The sequence below is a fragment of the Osmerus eperlanus genome, chromosome 6, assembly GCF_963692335.1.
Source record: "Osmerus eperlanus chromosome 6, fOsmEpe2.1, whole genome shotgun sequence".
Taxonomy (NCBI): Eukaryota; Metazoa; Chordata; class Actinopteri; order Osmeriformes; family Osmeridae; genus Osmerus; species Osmerus eperlanus.
Genome location: NC_085023.1, coordinates 18,209,680 through 18,225,675, shown reverse-complemented (window position 1 = coordinate 18,225,675; position 15,996 = coordinate 18,209,680). Strand labels below are relative to the sequence as shown.

Here is a 15,996-nt window from a genome sequence, read left to right as displayed (position 1 = left end):
CACGGTCAGAATTGCAATGTTACGGGTGAACCACATAATCTGTATCAGTGTGCATGTCAATAGTTTTTACGGTAACTGTCCATAGTATTTATTCCAACCACTGACTTGGCTCTCTTCACCCCCTATTGACCAAACAGATTGATCCTAAATGAAACAAGTCTGTTCACCATGAGGGAAAGGTGGGGCTCTTGCACTAAAATGAAACAGATTTGCTACAGGCCTAGTCTATCTTGAAAAACCATACTGAACCAGTCTGGTTCATTGGGGTAAGTTACATTTAGTCATTTAGCAGACGCTCTTATCCAGAGCGACTTACAGTAAGTACAGGGACATTCTCCCCGAGGCAAGTAGGGTGAAGTGCCTTGCCCAAGGACACAACGTCAGTTGGCATGACCGGGAATCGAACTGGCAACCTTCGGATTACTAGCCCGCTTCCCTAACCGCTCAGCCACCTGACTCCAGTTGATCCATGTCAGTCCATCTTGCTATTTTATAGAACGTTCATGTCCCATAACACACAGGACATGAATAAAAACAACTGCTCCTTTGACACCCTATTTTTTGTCTGTCCATAGTACTGTGGTTGTGGCTGTGGGTGGTGATTTGCCAAAATCCTCCACAAAAAGGCATCTGCCCTTTTAATGTGATTCAGGGATACAATACGTTTAGTCATAACACATCACATTAAGTCTACATCTCCTCCAGTGCGCACTTTCACAGTTAAGCCATGTTCCACATGAAGCTATGCCAACAAGCTGAAGGACTGTCCTGGAGAAGCAGTCACTCACAACAGCTTCTCTGCTCTGGACTTTCCCTTGTGATCTAACAAGCTTTTCCAAAAGGTTTGTTCAGAAACGATTAACTGCCATAAAGTGTGTGGGACTGGAAATGGATGGGAAGTGTAATGGTGAGCTTGGAAATTATATAGGTTGGTGGCTTCCTCCTTCCACTCCCTCCATTTCTATGGTTGTGAATAGTCACATTGTTCAGAAACTGTTAATCAAGTGACACTGGGATGTGTATATGAATGAGGTGGTGTCCTGGGATTGGCTTCTTTACTGGTTGAAACTAGTCGCTGGAGTCCCCACTCCACTTGGTTTGACATTTCATCTGGGATATTTCAGAAACACTCCACATTCACAAAATGACTGACAGACGTCTAGCATTTTACTGTGCGTACTAAATACCATCAGTAAGTTAGGTTGTGTGAGAAAGAAAAGAAACAAATGGCCAATCTACTTTCATGCATCATTGAAGAGGACACGGTTAGACATGGAATACTGTTTTGAGAGATTATGACCAGTCCTGTATTACCTCACCAAAAGAGAGCAATCCTCTCCCAACTCCCCGTCTTATTTTGGAAGAGGCTCCAGTGAGGGAAGGCATTGCAGCTACAAAGAAAAAAAGACAGAGAGTGGTCCCTCCCATCTGGTTAGCATTGCAGAGGCATCACCCAATCGATCACTGCCCACATTAGACTAGAAACTCCACAGGCTCCAACTGAAACCAGGAAACTCCCACTTCTCATGAAAGCATTATCTGAAGAGGCGGGCCCAGCTCCTCCTCTTCCTTCTCCTCCTCCTCTAGTATACTACTATACACTCACACCCACAACTATAAAGTCACACTCACAGAGCCCCACTCCCTCACACAGAGAGTAGAGTGCATGGACTTCCAGCTGCACAAATAGAGACTTGTCCATTGAATCTGAAAGTGAGATTTTCTGGAGAACTTTTCTATTTGACACTAGATTTGATCAATATGAGTTCCATGTTCCCAGCCAAAATTCAGTCCAAGATGGAGCTGGCAAAGGGCATGAAGGAGGAGGAAAAGTTGTACATGTATAATGGAGTGCTGTATCCTGTCATTATGTGCCCGGAGGAGAACCTGAAGGCTTTACAAGAACTGGAAGCCAGGGAAGATGATATCATGCTAGTTGCCTACCCCAAATGTGGTGAGTAAAAACTACTTGCCTACAGTAGTTCAGTAAAAAGTGAATGTGAAACATTTTCCACTCTCTCTTGTTGGTTACAAAACATCCTTGTAATTAAAGAGTTTTCTATGATATAACCATCTTTGTATTTGTCTTCACCGTCAAGAAAAAGTTTTCAGATTCTAGTGAAATTCCTTGTTCTAAAACAAGGGCCATAAAGTTTCTCCTACATTAGATTCTAATAAATGTTCTAAAAAAACCTGTGACTGGAGTATACCCTAAACTCAAAGGCTAGAGATAGTTATGGTACTTAACTAAACATTGTCTCCTTATTTGTAAGAGGCTATTTTAATGTTGTTATCGAAAAAAGCACAGTGGTTATGAACACTTTATGGGGGGATTTGTGTTTTGTATGTATCATGTGATTGATGAAGATGGGAGACTGCAACATCTCCAAAATAATCTGCCAGCTAATTTAAGTGGGCCAATTCACAGCAGCAGCTCTATACTTTTATTTCGCAGTGCTGGTAAACAGCAGTGTACTGTGTGAGCGTGGAAGTTACAAACCAAGACAAAACCCACAGTCTTTAGCAGCCAAACGTCTTTTCATGAGGGAAAGGCGGAGCATTGAACTGTGTACAGCACAGTCAAGGGACACAGAAATGGTGTGTGTTTGGGAAATGTTATGTGTGTATTTTAGTACCGAGCCTCCGCTCACTGCAAAAAGTAACATGAAAAAGGAGTCATCCCTGGGGAAAACATACATGCCTCGCCCCATGCCACAGACGGATGGGCCCCACAGTGTGGGGTTCTGTAAAGGGAAAGCGTCTGCTGCCTCCCCCACCATCTGTAGACTATTTGGAACGCAAACTCTCCATTTAATTTCCCTCTCCCTCCCTCCCTCTCTCTCTCTCTCTCTCTCTCTCTCTCTCTCTATCTCTCTCTCTCTCTATCTATATTTTGTAAAACAGGCAGTTACACATTATTTTTCTGTCCTGGAATAAAAAGTTGATTTAGGCAATGTATCACATAGGACATTCAGCTAGTCTCTAACAAGCAAAATCCCAAGTGTGTGACTTTGGCAATGTATTTGGATATTTCCAATATAGGTTCAGAGTCCGATACAGAGTCCTATCTTAATTAGCAAGTTTACAATCCTTAACATGCACGACAAAGATCATTCTGTGCATGTTGAAAACTGAAAGTAAGATAAAAGATACAGGCAAACATTTACAACTAAATGCTCTCTGTGAGGAAAATGTATGGCTATCTACTGTAATGTTTTCCATTATCTCCTGGTTTCCTGCAGGTTTCAACTGGGCAGTGGCAGTGCTTCGGAAAATCATAACTGCTTCTTCTGGAGAGAAAACTGAGAACAAGATCCCTCCACTCATGGAGTTCTTTGGGCCCGAAATGCTGCAGGTGTGTGTGTGTGTGTGTGTGTGTGTGTGTGTGTGTGTGTGTGTGTGTGTGTGAGTGTGTGTGATACTTATATATATCAACTGTCAATGTTGGAATGTTCCATCTGCCAGTTTCACAAATTGGAATGTTTCACTAGTACTTGAAAATCCCTGTAACTGGACAAATACACTATGAAACTAGAGAGGGTACAATTTCTTGGGAAATTGTAGGGTGTGCTTGCTTGCGTCGGTTGCACAGGGGTCTGTATATTTTATATAAAAATGCATAGGGCCTACTTATTATTTATAGAGATTACATAGATTTAAAAGCATCTTTTTTTGCTGCTCATTTACAACTGAAAATACGAGTGAAGTGTAGAATGAAATATATTTCATTCTACACTTCAAAGTGCACTACACTTCAAGTGTAGAATGAAATATATTTCATTCTACACTTCACGCGTGCTAGCAGGAAACTGTCATGGTTGCTATACTGGGTACTAGGTACGAAGTTTTGTATTTAGGCTTATTTAAACCAGTTTATTCTACTCTACGATTTAAAGTTTTCACTCCTAGCACGACAGTTTCCTGCTAGCACGCGTAGATATCTCAGGAATTTAAGGTCGGCATAGCGACGGACGCGTCCTTGCATCGGAACGGCATTGTGACGTCAGGTAGGACACTATTTGGCCCTAGGACACTATTTGGCCTGACAGCACCCCTAACTCAAGCCCCTAGACATCATCTCAGGAGTGTAAACCTAAATGAGCAGTGTCAAACAAGGTCACTCATCACCCAAGTGAAGCCTGGTCTCTCACTCACTCTCTTGACTCCAACAAGTCGAGAAGGTCTCCTAGTGTGTTATAGTCAGAGTCAAGCTTGAACTCTCTAGACTAGTATTTTGTGCTCCCTATGTAAATAATGTCCAGAACCTCAATAAGATAAGGCCTCTCATTATGTAAACATTCCAAGAATGAGAATCACCATACAGGCACTGTGCATGTAACATGATTCAGTGTACTTTCCTCTTAGGCCTCTTATTGTGAATGTTCAATTAGGAACACATGTTTGGAATGTGACAGAGAACACCATATGTGTTCAGTAGTTATATATGTGCTACCAGGCCACCCTGGCTTAACTGGAAACTGTAACACAAACTACTCAAATGCAAAACCAGTAATGGACAAACCTTGAGGAATTCACTTCTATGAACCAGTGAAACCACATTTTCTTGAATGTATGCAACTCTGGGGCTGGAGAATACTACTCAAGCGTTCTCTGTATCAACAGCTGAGTCAGCAGGGAATGGTTTGTTCACTTTTCTTAACTGTGACTAAATCTATCTGTAACTGTCTTGGAGAGACAGGTTTCAGTTTTCAAGAATTATTTAAGGTAAAGTCATCTGTTTTAATTTAACAAAGGATAATAATAGGGTTTACTAACTAAGAAATATGTTTTGGTTTTCGGTTTAATGCTTTTATTTGATCGAGTCATGTGACCAGAGCTACAAAGGGTTAAACAGGGAATTGTGGGTCAGAGAGGAGTTAATGGCTGCAGAAGAACGAGTCACAACTACAATCTGCACATGGTTCACCAAAGGCGTACACGGTATTTTATTTTATTTTGCCGTCAATGTGTTTTATATTTGATTGGAGCCATGATGTCATGTAATTAAGTTTGTAAAGTGATTCAAGTTTGTGCATGTTTCAATGTATGCTGCGCCATTTAGCCCACCTAAGATGGCAGATCAATGATGAAAACTTTTGTCTTTTGCTTTCTTAGTTTTCACGGTGTCACTTGAAGAGAGAGAGAGAGATACAAATAAATCAAGGAACATCTGTTTGATTCGTGGACTTAAGTTCAAAGGGTTATATGCATATCAACATAGTTCTAAAATATACACAATGTCAGTTAATGGAGAAAGACCACAAGTAGGTGAATTTAGTGAACAAATTGATTTCCTTCAATTAGAATTGACTAGGTTAAGTGAGCAATTAAAATCAGAAACTAATGAGGTTGAAAAGGAAAGATTAGAATCACTTATAGGTGATGTTCATGCTAAAATAGAAATAAACAAAATAGCAATGATGGAGCATACTTCCGCTGCTTCAAACATAGTTGAGCCCAGGAAATCCTTAAGAGAAAGAAAGTTAACTCCAAAGATGTTAGAGTTGAAGCAAAATGAAGTGTCTCAGAGGGAGAATAAATTCATTATGCTATATGAAAGTGTCAAAGACCAAGTCAGAGTTATACGTACAAGCCTCAAAGATGAGCGCTCTGATAAAGACTTGTGTAACATGATGGATGCCGTTGAAGAGCTAGAGACACAAGTTAGAGATGCGTATGAAAATATTCGTTCTCAATCAGCACCTTCTACAGAAGTTAGAAGAAAGATGGACTCTAGTACAGCAGTAATCGCAGACTTGATGAAGCTGATGAAGGTACGAATGATGGAGTTAGGTCAAGAAGAATTCAATCCTGAAGTAGAAAACGCCCGGCTGCACATGGTGCTTGACACAGAGTACGCACGGTCAATATACGGGACTACAATTTGCAAATCTACTCGTAGTCACCATTCAAATGGTTCAGAACAGCAAAGTATAACAACAAAAAGAGTAGAATACGCTGCACAGTACGCTGCAAAGAAAGCAGAAATGGAGATGGACAAGGCAATTATTGCACAACAAGGAGAACTTAAGAAATTGGAAAATCAAAGAGATCTTCAAGTCCTAGCTGCCAAGCTTAAGGTCTACTCAGAAGCTGACTCTGGAGAGGCTTGCGATAACAGTAAAGTAACATGCAGTAATGTTGTCAATTGTCCTCCAGTACTTCATAGAGAAATTAAGGGTGAACAAACCTATAATGACAATAATAATGAACAACCAGATAGTAGACCTACTAATAATGAAACTTTAGTTCAAGCCCTACATGACACAATGGTTCTCACCAGACTTCCCGCACCTGAGCCAACAGTCTTCCTAGGAGATCCACTTAAGTTCTTAGAGTGGAGTACAAGTTTTAGAGCTTTGATAGAACGCAGGTGCACAAATCCAGCTGATAGGTTGTTCTACCTACAAAAATACATTAGTGGTGAGGCACGATCTGTGTTAGAAGGAAGCTTTTATAGAAATGATGATGAAGCCTACGACCAAGCATGGGAGGCCTTGAATAATCGGTATGGTCACCCTTTTGTAATTCAGCGTGCATTTAGAGAAAAACTGAATAACTGGCCAAAGATCCGCTCAAGGGAGTCAATAAGACTGAGACAGTTCAGCGATTTTCTATTAGCCTGCAGTAATGCCATGCCACATGTCAAGGGACTTCAAGCATTAAACGACTGTGAAGAGAATCAAAGAATGCTCCAGAAACTCCCTGACTGGGTGATCTCCGGCTGGAATCGCTATGTTACAAAACAGTTAAGACAAACAGAGGAATACCCCACTTTCAAAGAGTTTGCAGAGTTTATGGCACAAGAAGCAGAAATCGCATGAAATCCTATAACATCCTTTCATGCCTTAAAACACACTGAAGAGAAGCCGTTAAAGGATAAAGGACGTTCAAAGGCTAATGCATTCAACACGACTGTGAAGGCATTAGATAAATCAAGTACAGCAACAGAGACAGACCGTGCTGCTGATAATCACTCAAACACCTCCAAGAAAGTGATAACCTTCCTTTCATCGCCAGTCCCAGTTAAATGCATTTGTTGTGAAGAAAGTCACTCCATTCACAAATGCCAGATGCTCACCAACAAACCTGTGGAGGAAAAGAAAAGGTTCATATTTGATAACAACTTGTGTTTTGGTTGTCTCAGAAGAGGACACAAGTCAAAGGACTGTAAAAAGAAAGCTACTTGTAGCATATGTCATAAACATCATCCCACGCCACTTCATGAAGACCGCACGTCTTCTGCTGTAGGCACATCATCTAATACCATACAAATGGAAGAAAACACTTCGTCCCTTTCTTGCTGTGTAAACAAAGGAGATGGTGGGAGCACATCTATGATAGTGCCTGTATGGATTTCCATGACCACTACTCCTGGAAAGGAGACCCTAGTATACGCCTTACTAGATACTAACACCTTTGTCGATAAAGGGGCATGTGAGAAGGTAGGAGCAGGTTTAGAGCCAGTTAAGTTAAAGCTTACCACTATGATGGGAAGAGATTCCATAGTAGAGAGTGAAAGAGTTAGTGGACTTAGAGTTAGAGGGTTTTCCTCACAAAGCTTTATCAATCTGCCACCTGCTTACACCAGGGACTTCATCCCACTTGAACGATCTCACATTCCTACCCCTGAAACAGGCAAAAGGTGGAAACATCTTAACAAAATGGCACAGGAAATACCTGCACTGATGGATTGTGACGTAGGACTGCTAATAGGTTACGACTGCTCCAGAGCATTGGCACCACGACAGGTCATCACAGGAGGTGATGAGGAACCATATGCCATCAAGACTGACCTGGGCTGGAGCATTGTTGGTAGGTCACCACAAGTTGTTAAGTCAACCGAAGTGACAGGCTTGTGTCATCGTGTGTCTGTCAAAGAACTTCCACCATTGACACCAGCAACTATCATCAGAGCTCTTGAATCAGATTTTCAAGATACAAATCATGGAGAAAGGAGCGTATCACAGGATGACATACAGTTCATGCAATTACTGAATGGAGAGATACACCAGAATGCTGATGGTCACCTGGAAATGCCCCTCCCCTTTAAGTCACGCCCTCAATTGCCAGAAAATAAACGTCTAGCTATAGTGCGGCTAAAGCACCTAAAGGGAAAATTTGAGAAAAATCCCAAATTCAGAGATGACTATGTAAAGTTTATGGAAGGAGTTTTTAAGGATGGGGATGCAGAAAGAGTGGAATGTCAGCCTAAAGAAGGGAATGCATGGTATATCCCTCACCACGGGGTCTATCACCCTAGAAAACCAGAGAAGATTAGGGTTGTATTTGACTGCTCTGCTAAGTATGATGGCACAGCTTTGAACGATCATTTACTAACTGGACCTGATCTCATAAACGGTTTGACAGGAGTGCTCTGCAGATTTCGTAAACACCCAATAGTAGTCATCTGTGATGTAGAAAAAATGTTTCACAGATTTCATGTAAGAAGGGAAGATAGAGACTACTTGCGTTTCCTCTGGTGGGAAAATGGAAATACCAATTCAGAGCCAATGGATTGTCGCATGAAGGTCCATCTCTTCGGAGCAGCATCCTCTCCTGGATGTGCCAATTATGGAATGAAGTATCTTGCAAGTCAACATGAAGAGCAATATCCCTTAGCAGCTAACTTTATCAGGAAAAACTTCTATGTTGATGATGGCTTGATCAGTCTTGAATCCGTGGACACAGCCATCAAACTAGTGAGAGAAACGCAACATGTGTGTGCAAAAGGGAGATTACACCTTCACAAGTTCATATCCAATAACAGAGAAGTTTTAGAGTCTATTCCAGATAGTGAACGAGCCAGTGGAGTTCAGGATGTGGATCTCAGTCATCATGAACTTCCAGCCCAGACTGTACTGGGAGTTAAGTGGAATGCGAACAGTGACACCTTCTCCTTCAATGTCAAACTGGATGAGAAACCAGCAACACGGAGGGGAATTCTCTCAACCGTAGCCTCAGTGTTTGACCCACTAGGCTTCTTGGCTCCCTTTCTTTTATTGGGAAAGAAGGTACTGCAAGAAATGTGCCGGAAGGGCATTGGATGGGACGAACCACTACCCAAAGAATTATGGCCACAATGGGAGAGTTGGTTGAATGATCTTGAAAACCTGCAAAAACTCCAGATTTCTAGATGCTTTATTCCTGAAAACCTAGGCAATGTTCAGAGAATTGAGCTGCATCATTTTTCAGATGCAAGTACTTATGGTTATGGCCAGTGCTCATACATCAGAGTAGTGAGTGAATACAAGGTACATTGCTCCTTAATCATAGGAAAGGCAAGGGTTGCACCAACAAAGGTCGTGTCTATACCAAGACTGGAATTAACTGCTGCAGTGGTCTCCTCTGCAGTCAGTAGTCTGCTAAAGGAAGAACTAGAACTCAAAATCGACCAAGAGTATTTTTGGACAGATTCACAGGTAGTCTTGGGCTACATTAACAATGAAGCCCGCAGGTTTCACGTGTTTGTCGCAAATCGAGTCCAAAGAATCAGAGATACAACTGTGCCAGAACAATGGTATTATATAGACACCAATCAAAATCCAGCGGATCACGCTTCTAGAGGCCTCAAGGTAGAAGAGTTGATTACGTCAAATTGGCTTACAGGGCCCAAGTTTCTGTGGGAGAGAGAAATTGTCACACCAACGGTGACTTCAGAACTCCTTGTAGGTGACCCTGAAGTTAAAACAATGCAAGTACTACAAACACATGTAGTAAGAGAGGACCATTTTTTGGAGAGACTCAAACGGTTCTCCAAATGGCATACAGCATTGAATGTTGTTGCTCGGATCCAGCAACTAGCAAAAAGAGTCAAACCAACAGAACCTATAAGTGTTGAAGACAGAAGAAAGGCCAGCCTTGTGCTTGTAAAACTGGCACAAAGGGACACTTTCAAAGAGGAAATGCGAATACTGAGCAAAGGAAAACTGCCACATGGTCATCAGTTGGTCCAGCTCGACCCAATATTGCAAGATGATGTTCTTAGAGTGGGAGGTCGATTAAGGATGGCTTCCTTGCCTTTTGACTTAAAACATCCACTAATCTTACCAAGAGATGGTGTAATCACTCGTCTTATTTTAGACTACTACCATGAAAAGACGCAGCACCAAGGTAGAGGACAAACCCTCAATGAACTGAGAGCAAATGGGTACTGGGTTGTCGGGGGCAGCAAAGTTGTGGCAAACCAAATTAAGCAATGCGTCACTTGCAGGAGAAACCGTAGGCCAACAGAAATACAAAGAATGGCGGATCTACCTGCCAGTCGTGTTACTCCCTCTCCACCATTATCCTACTGTGGAATGGATTGTTTTGGACCATTTCACACTAAACAAGGTCGTAAGGAGTATAAGAGATATGGTCTTATATTCACTTGTCTATCCTCAAGAGCAGTTCATGTAGAAATGTTAGAGGATCTAACCACTGATGCCTTTATGAATGCTTTGCGATGTTTTATAGCTATTCGTGGAGCTGTACGACAAATCAGGTCAGACCAAGGTACAAATTTTGTAGGCGCAAAAAATGAACTGTCAAAGGGTTTAATGGAAGTGAACAAAGACAGATTGACTGCTTACCTGGCTGAAAAACAATGTGATTTCACTATGAATGTACCTGATGCCAGTCACATGGGAGGAGTCTGGGAACGTCAAATTAGAACTGTCAGGAGCGTTTTAAGGTGTGTTCTGTCCCGGAGTGCTGGAAGATTAGATGATGCTTCTTTGAGAACGTTCTTTTATGAAGCAATGTCAATCATAAATAGCCGCCCACTCACCATTGACAATATTAATGATCCAAAAGGTTTAGAGCCACTTACCCCAAATCACTTACTGACCATGAAAGCTTCTGTTCCTCTGCCTCCACCGGGGAAATTTGTGGCAGAAGATTTGTTTGCTAAGAAAAGATGGCGCAGAGTACAATATTTGACAGAGCAATTCTGGAGTAGATGGAGGAAAGAATATTTGACAAATATCATCCTCAGACAACGTTGGCACTCTCCAAAGCGGAACGTGAAGATTGGAGATGTTGTTATCGTCAAGGAGGAAGGGATTCCACGCAATGAGTGGAGACTTGGAAGAGTACTTAATGTCTGTGAAGACAAGGATGGACTGGTGCGAAAGGCTACAATAAAAATGGGAAATAGAAAGCCTGGAAAGGATAGTCAACAATTCACTAATCAATCTATTCTTGAGCGACCTATCCATAAACTAGTCGTACTTGTAGAAAATAATTAAAGAGTATTCTAATAGAATTAGTTTCTAAACTTCCGCATAGAGTTTAAGGTATCAGGCTTGGTCTAAGTGTTAACAGAAATAGCTTGGTTCTGGAAATTACTGGATTTATTCAAATGTTTGAAGGTTATCATAAATCATAGTAATTTGGTGGGAGTGTAACTGTCTTGGAGAGACAGGTTTCAGTTTTCAAGAATTATTTAACCCTTGTGTTATCTTCGGGTCATTCTGACCCATCAGTCATTGTGACCCACCGTCGTATTGCGACAAATTTACCTCATACAAAAACAAAGTGAAGCATTTTCTTTTAACTGTCGGGCTGTCTCAGACCCCCCACATTGGAATGGTTAAAAGAAAATTATTTGTATTTGTTTTTGTATTGGGTAAAATTGGGTAAACACAACGATGGTTCGTTATGAACCTTTGGGTCATGTGACCCGAAGGCAGCACGAGGGTTAAGGTAAAGTCATCTGTTTTAATTTAACAAAGGATAATAATAGGGTTTACTAACTAAGAAATATGTTTTGGTTTTCGGTTTAATGCTTTTATTTGATCGAGTCATGTGACCAGAGCTACAAAGGGTTAAACAGGGCATTGTGGGTCAGAGAGGAGTTAATGGCTGCAGAAGAACGAGTCACAACTACAATCTGCACATGGTTCACCAAAGGCGTACACGGTATTTTATTTTGCCGTCAATGTGTTTTATATTTGATTGGAGCCATGATGTCATGTAATTAAGTTTGTAAAGTTATTCAAGTTTGTGCATGTTTCAATGTATGCTGCGCCATTTAGCCCACCTAAGATGGCAGATCAATGATGAAAACTTTTGTCTTTTGCTTTCTTAGTTTTCACGGTGTCACTTGAAGAGAGAGAGAGAGAGATACAAATAAATCAAGGAACATCTGTTTGATTCGTGGACTTAATTACTTGAACCAGTGTAGCTACACTATCTACTGTTTATATCATGCCATGATTCATGCTGTGTGCAAAGAGATGGTCTTATAGTATGTCTCAGACATCACAGACAATGTTTACGGTGACCATTAAAAAGGTAATTTACATTTATTTACAAGATGAAAAGTCAGAAATGATTTTTCCTGACAGGTCATTGGTCAAGCATCATCTCCAAGGCTCTTGGGGACACACATGCATCCAGATTACATCCCTGCATCTTTCAACGCAAAGAAAACAAAGGTCAGCAAAATGATCAGAATTTGACTCTGCAATCTTTGTATTGCAGACTCACCGCTGTCTACAATATTGTGATTTCAAATGTTGCAAAATAACCAACTTGAAAAAAACAATTTTTGTGTTTTTCTGATCACTAAATGGGGCCCACTCTTTAATGGGATGTATATAAAAAGTGGTGTGTGATTTCTGTACAGTACATACAGCGTTTCTTTCATTCTAAACTTTTAGTTCTGACTATGCCTGTGGAGTCTAATGGTCTGCACTTCCTTTTTTGATTGCAGAAAATTCCATTGTAAAAGAATCAATCATTCCAATGTTATGATGTAACCAGCGACCTCTAACATCCGGTTGCTGTAGGAGGATTGAGTGCTCTTCTATAGAAGCCATGCAAAAAAAAACAACATACTGTATAGTCATGCAGTATAGTGCCTACAACACAAATCAGCACTGAGCACTATTAATTGAACAACAATGTTGTTCAATTAATGGAGAGGAGAGGGTTTCCACCTTCTCATCACACTTGATACTAGACCATTTGTCGAGCAGAGGACACACTGTGTCTTTAAATTCTTCCCTAAAAATTCCCTTGGGATCTAAAGCATGGCCAGAGAAACATGTCTGAGAATAGTCTGTCTCACACTGGCCTGTAATTCAGCTATGCATTGCCCTAAGGGGACTAGTACAGCTAAATTGAATTGAGATTAATCCATCTGTGTTGATTGCAAACAGATGCTGGTCATTTTCAGGAACCCTAAAGACACACTGGTCTCCTTCTACCACTTTTCAAACAAGAACCCTGTTCTCCCCACCGCCGAGTCCTGGGACAACTTCTACTCACAGTTCATGAGTGGGGAAGGTACTTTGCAGTGTTTCTCTTCGTGTGCACTCACACATGCTGTGGGCACAAGCACCAGAGCAACCTCACAAGTCTCACAAATAAATACACTTTCATTTTCACTTTCAGCAAAAAAGGTCTTGTTTATTGATTACCGATTAAATGCATTTAATATGGACGAAGAGGGTAGGGCAACTGTGTCAACTGCAACTCTGTTCTCTAGTCACTGTCTTGTACCACTTTGAGACACATCTGGACGTGATCATCTTCTCATATCATTCTGTAGGTTTTACTGCTGCATGTTTTGTCAAACTAAGTCTGTCTTGTCAGTGAGATCATAAAAAACAAATCCTAGCCTCTGATCCATATGTTTACCTGCTCCTAGTTCCATGGGGTTCGTACTTTGATCATGCACAGGCCTGGGAGAAAAAGATGGATGACCCCAATGTGATGATAGTGACTTTTGAAGAGCTAAAACAGGTCATGTTTACCTCCATCTGCTTCATATAGATATAAACAGACGTATTATTATTAGTATTATATTACATATCACAGTATTTATTTTCATTGGTTAATGTTGCTGTATGCTACATGATATACCCTGAAGTTGATTTCGAGAGATTGATGTTGATGTTTTATCTTGTCTCCCCCAGGACCTCAATAAAGGTGTGCGTCAAGTGGCCGATTTCTTTGGCTTCAACCTGACTGATTCTCAAGTCCAGGCTATCACTCAGGAGAGCACCTTCAATGCAATGAAAGAGAGCTCCAAGGACTCCCATGGACAGATGGGCAACATCTTCTTCAGGAAAGGTGTGTGTGTGTGTGCGTGCGTGCGTGCGTGTGTGTGTGTGGGTGGGTGGGTGTTTGGGTGTGCTTGCAAACGAACATGCACTCCTGTATATATCGTGGAATGCGTGTCTGAGCATGCTGTGTGTATGTTCGTGAGAGCAGTATACCCATGTTTTGTTTGTTTAGAAACAGTGTGTTTAGAATTCAATGCAGAAGAATCAAGCCCAGTCCTGTGTGAGGGAACCTTGTTCTTAAGATGTCCTTAAATACAACCTCCTACGCCTTATCTCCGAGTTGAATGCATTACTTATTTGTTGCATAACCCTGTATTCAGCAAACCATTTTTGTTCCATGCATACTTTTTACTGCTCATAATGGGCTTTTCATGTCATGGTTGTATGAAACTGTAAGTTTCATTAGCTCAATTTTTTCTTCTTTCATATTTCAAACCTAAATTTGTTAAATTCTCTTCCTAAAACCCACTAGAGGACACTATTTAAAGTAACCCAGACCCCCCTAGTTTTGCTGGGTCACAGGAAAAATAATAGGTTTTATCTAGGGGCTTAGCCCCCCCAAAAAATGGGAACCTAGATTCGCCCCTGTTCCATAACCTTAGAAAACCTCTCATAAACACAGACTAATGTACTCTACTGGATTGTATGTGTTGCCTTGGCAGTTTAATATAGGGTGTATCTTTTAACAGGACTACATTGTGGCAACATAATAGTCATGCTGCCACCTCAAAAGTCACATGCATGCTATATGCATGGCTTATAGGTGAAACATACAGCATAGTGTATTTAAACAAACCACGTGGACATGTACAAGAGGTGGGACAGATGATTTTCTGTTATCTTTTCCTTATCTCTGATTTGAAATGAAAATTATTCTATCAGCTAATGTATCACTCTGCCCTGCAAACAACAGATGGAAGGAGTCATGAACACAGTTCAATGGTTTCAACTGTTTTTATCACATAATTTTTTCTTCAAATTGGTTTATCATCCCTGTCCCCAGGAGAGGTAGGGGACTGGAAGAATCACTTCAGCCCAGCCCAGAGTCAAGAGATGGATGCTGCCTTCCAGAAGCACCTCGCAGGCACCAAACTAGGAGCCAAATTGAACTACGACCTGCACTGCAAGTAGGCCGTGTTTTCAACGGGAAAAGCACAAGCAGACACCCTACCTGCCCATGAATGACAAGTGTCAAACAGCAAGTGAATAGAACAAGTGTCGTTCTATCACGCAATCTGAGCTTTTGCTCAAACCAAGCTACAGTGCCAGAAAGATGCCATTTGTTTTAATTGGCCCAGGCAGATTCAACCACGCAGATAACGTATTTAAGATGATTGATATCGTGTTTATCATAGGACTGATCTCCGTCAGAACAACAGAGGTCAGGACAAGGGATACCAAGGCAGGGAGGGGGGATCGTGCACAATAGGACACAAAAGAGAAGAATTTACCAATTATACATCACTGGACAAAACATCCATACAATACTACACTGTAGCCACTCAAGGATATATACTATTTGTGAAACTGTGACATTGGAAAATACATAGTAAAAGATAAACCTCTAGATTTTATATACAACTTGTACAATTTGTTTTTATATCACTGAACTTGAATAAAAAGTGTTTTCACAGACTGATATTCTTGCGTGTTTATTACTTATACACAGTAGATTTTGCACGATTCAGCATCAAATTACTTTCTCCCAGTCAAGATGGAGTTTAGTGCTAAATAAAATTACATTTTTTTCATTTAATATAATAAGATGCTAGGCAATAGCTTTGGGCTAGGGCGTATTCTTGCTATTTCGACATGTCTGTAGCCTGTGACAGTTCTCAATTGAAAACTATTCTTTTGGAATCACCTTATAAAAGCCGCACACACTAGTATATCTATAGCGGCTATATTACAAAGTAGATATGATTGTGTTCTATTCTTT

The 15,996-nt window shown here is 40.9% G+C and overlaps 1 protein-coding gene across 1 annotated transcript; it reads left to right on the top strand.

The window, feature by feature from the left end:
* Positions 1-1,631: 1,631 nt before the first annotated feature.
* Positions 1,632-15,692, top strand: LOC134022560 (sulfotransferase 6B1-like). Its single transcript, XM_062464161.1, has 7 exons — positions 1,632-1,954; positions 3,243-3,355; positions 12,333-12,422; positions 13,149-13,275; positions 13,640-13,734; positions 13,908-14,064; positions 15,061-15,692. The coding sequence occupies exons 1-7, from the start codon at positions 1,762-1,764 to the stop codon at positions 15,186-15,188; spliced, it is 903 nt and encodes a 300-aa protein (XP_062320145.1). The 5' UTR covers positions 1,632-1,761; the 3' UTR covers positions 15,189-15,692.
* Positions 15,693-15,996: the final 304 nt, after the last annotated feature.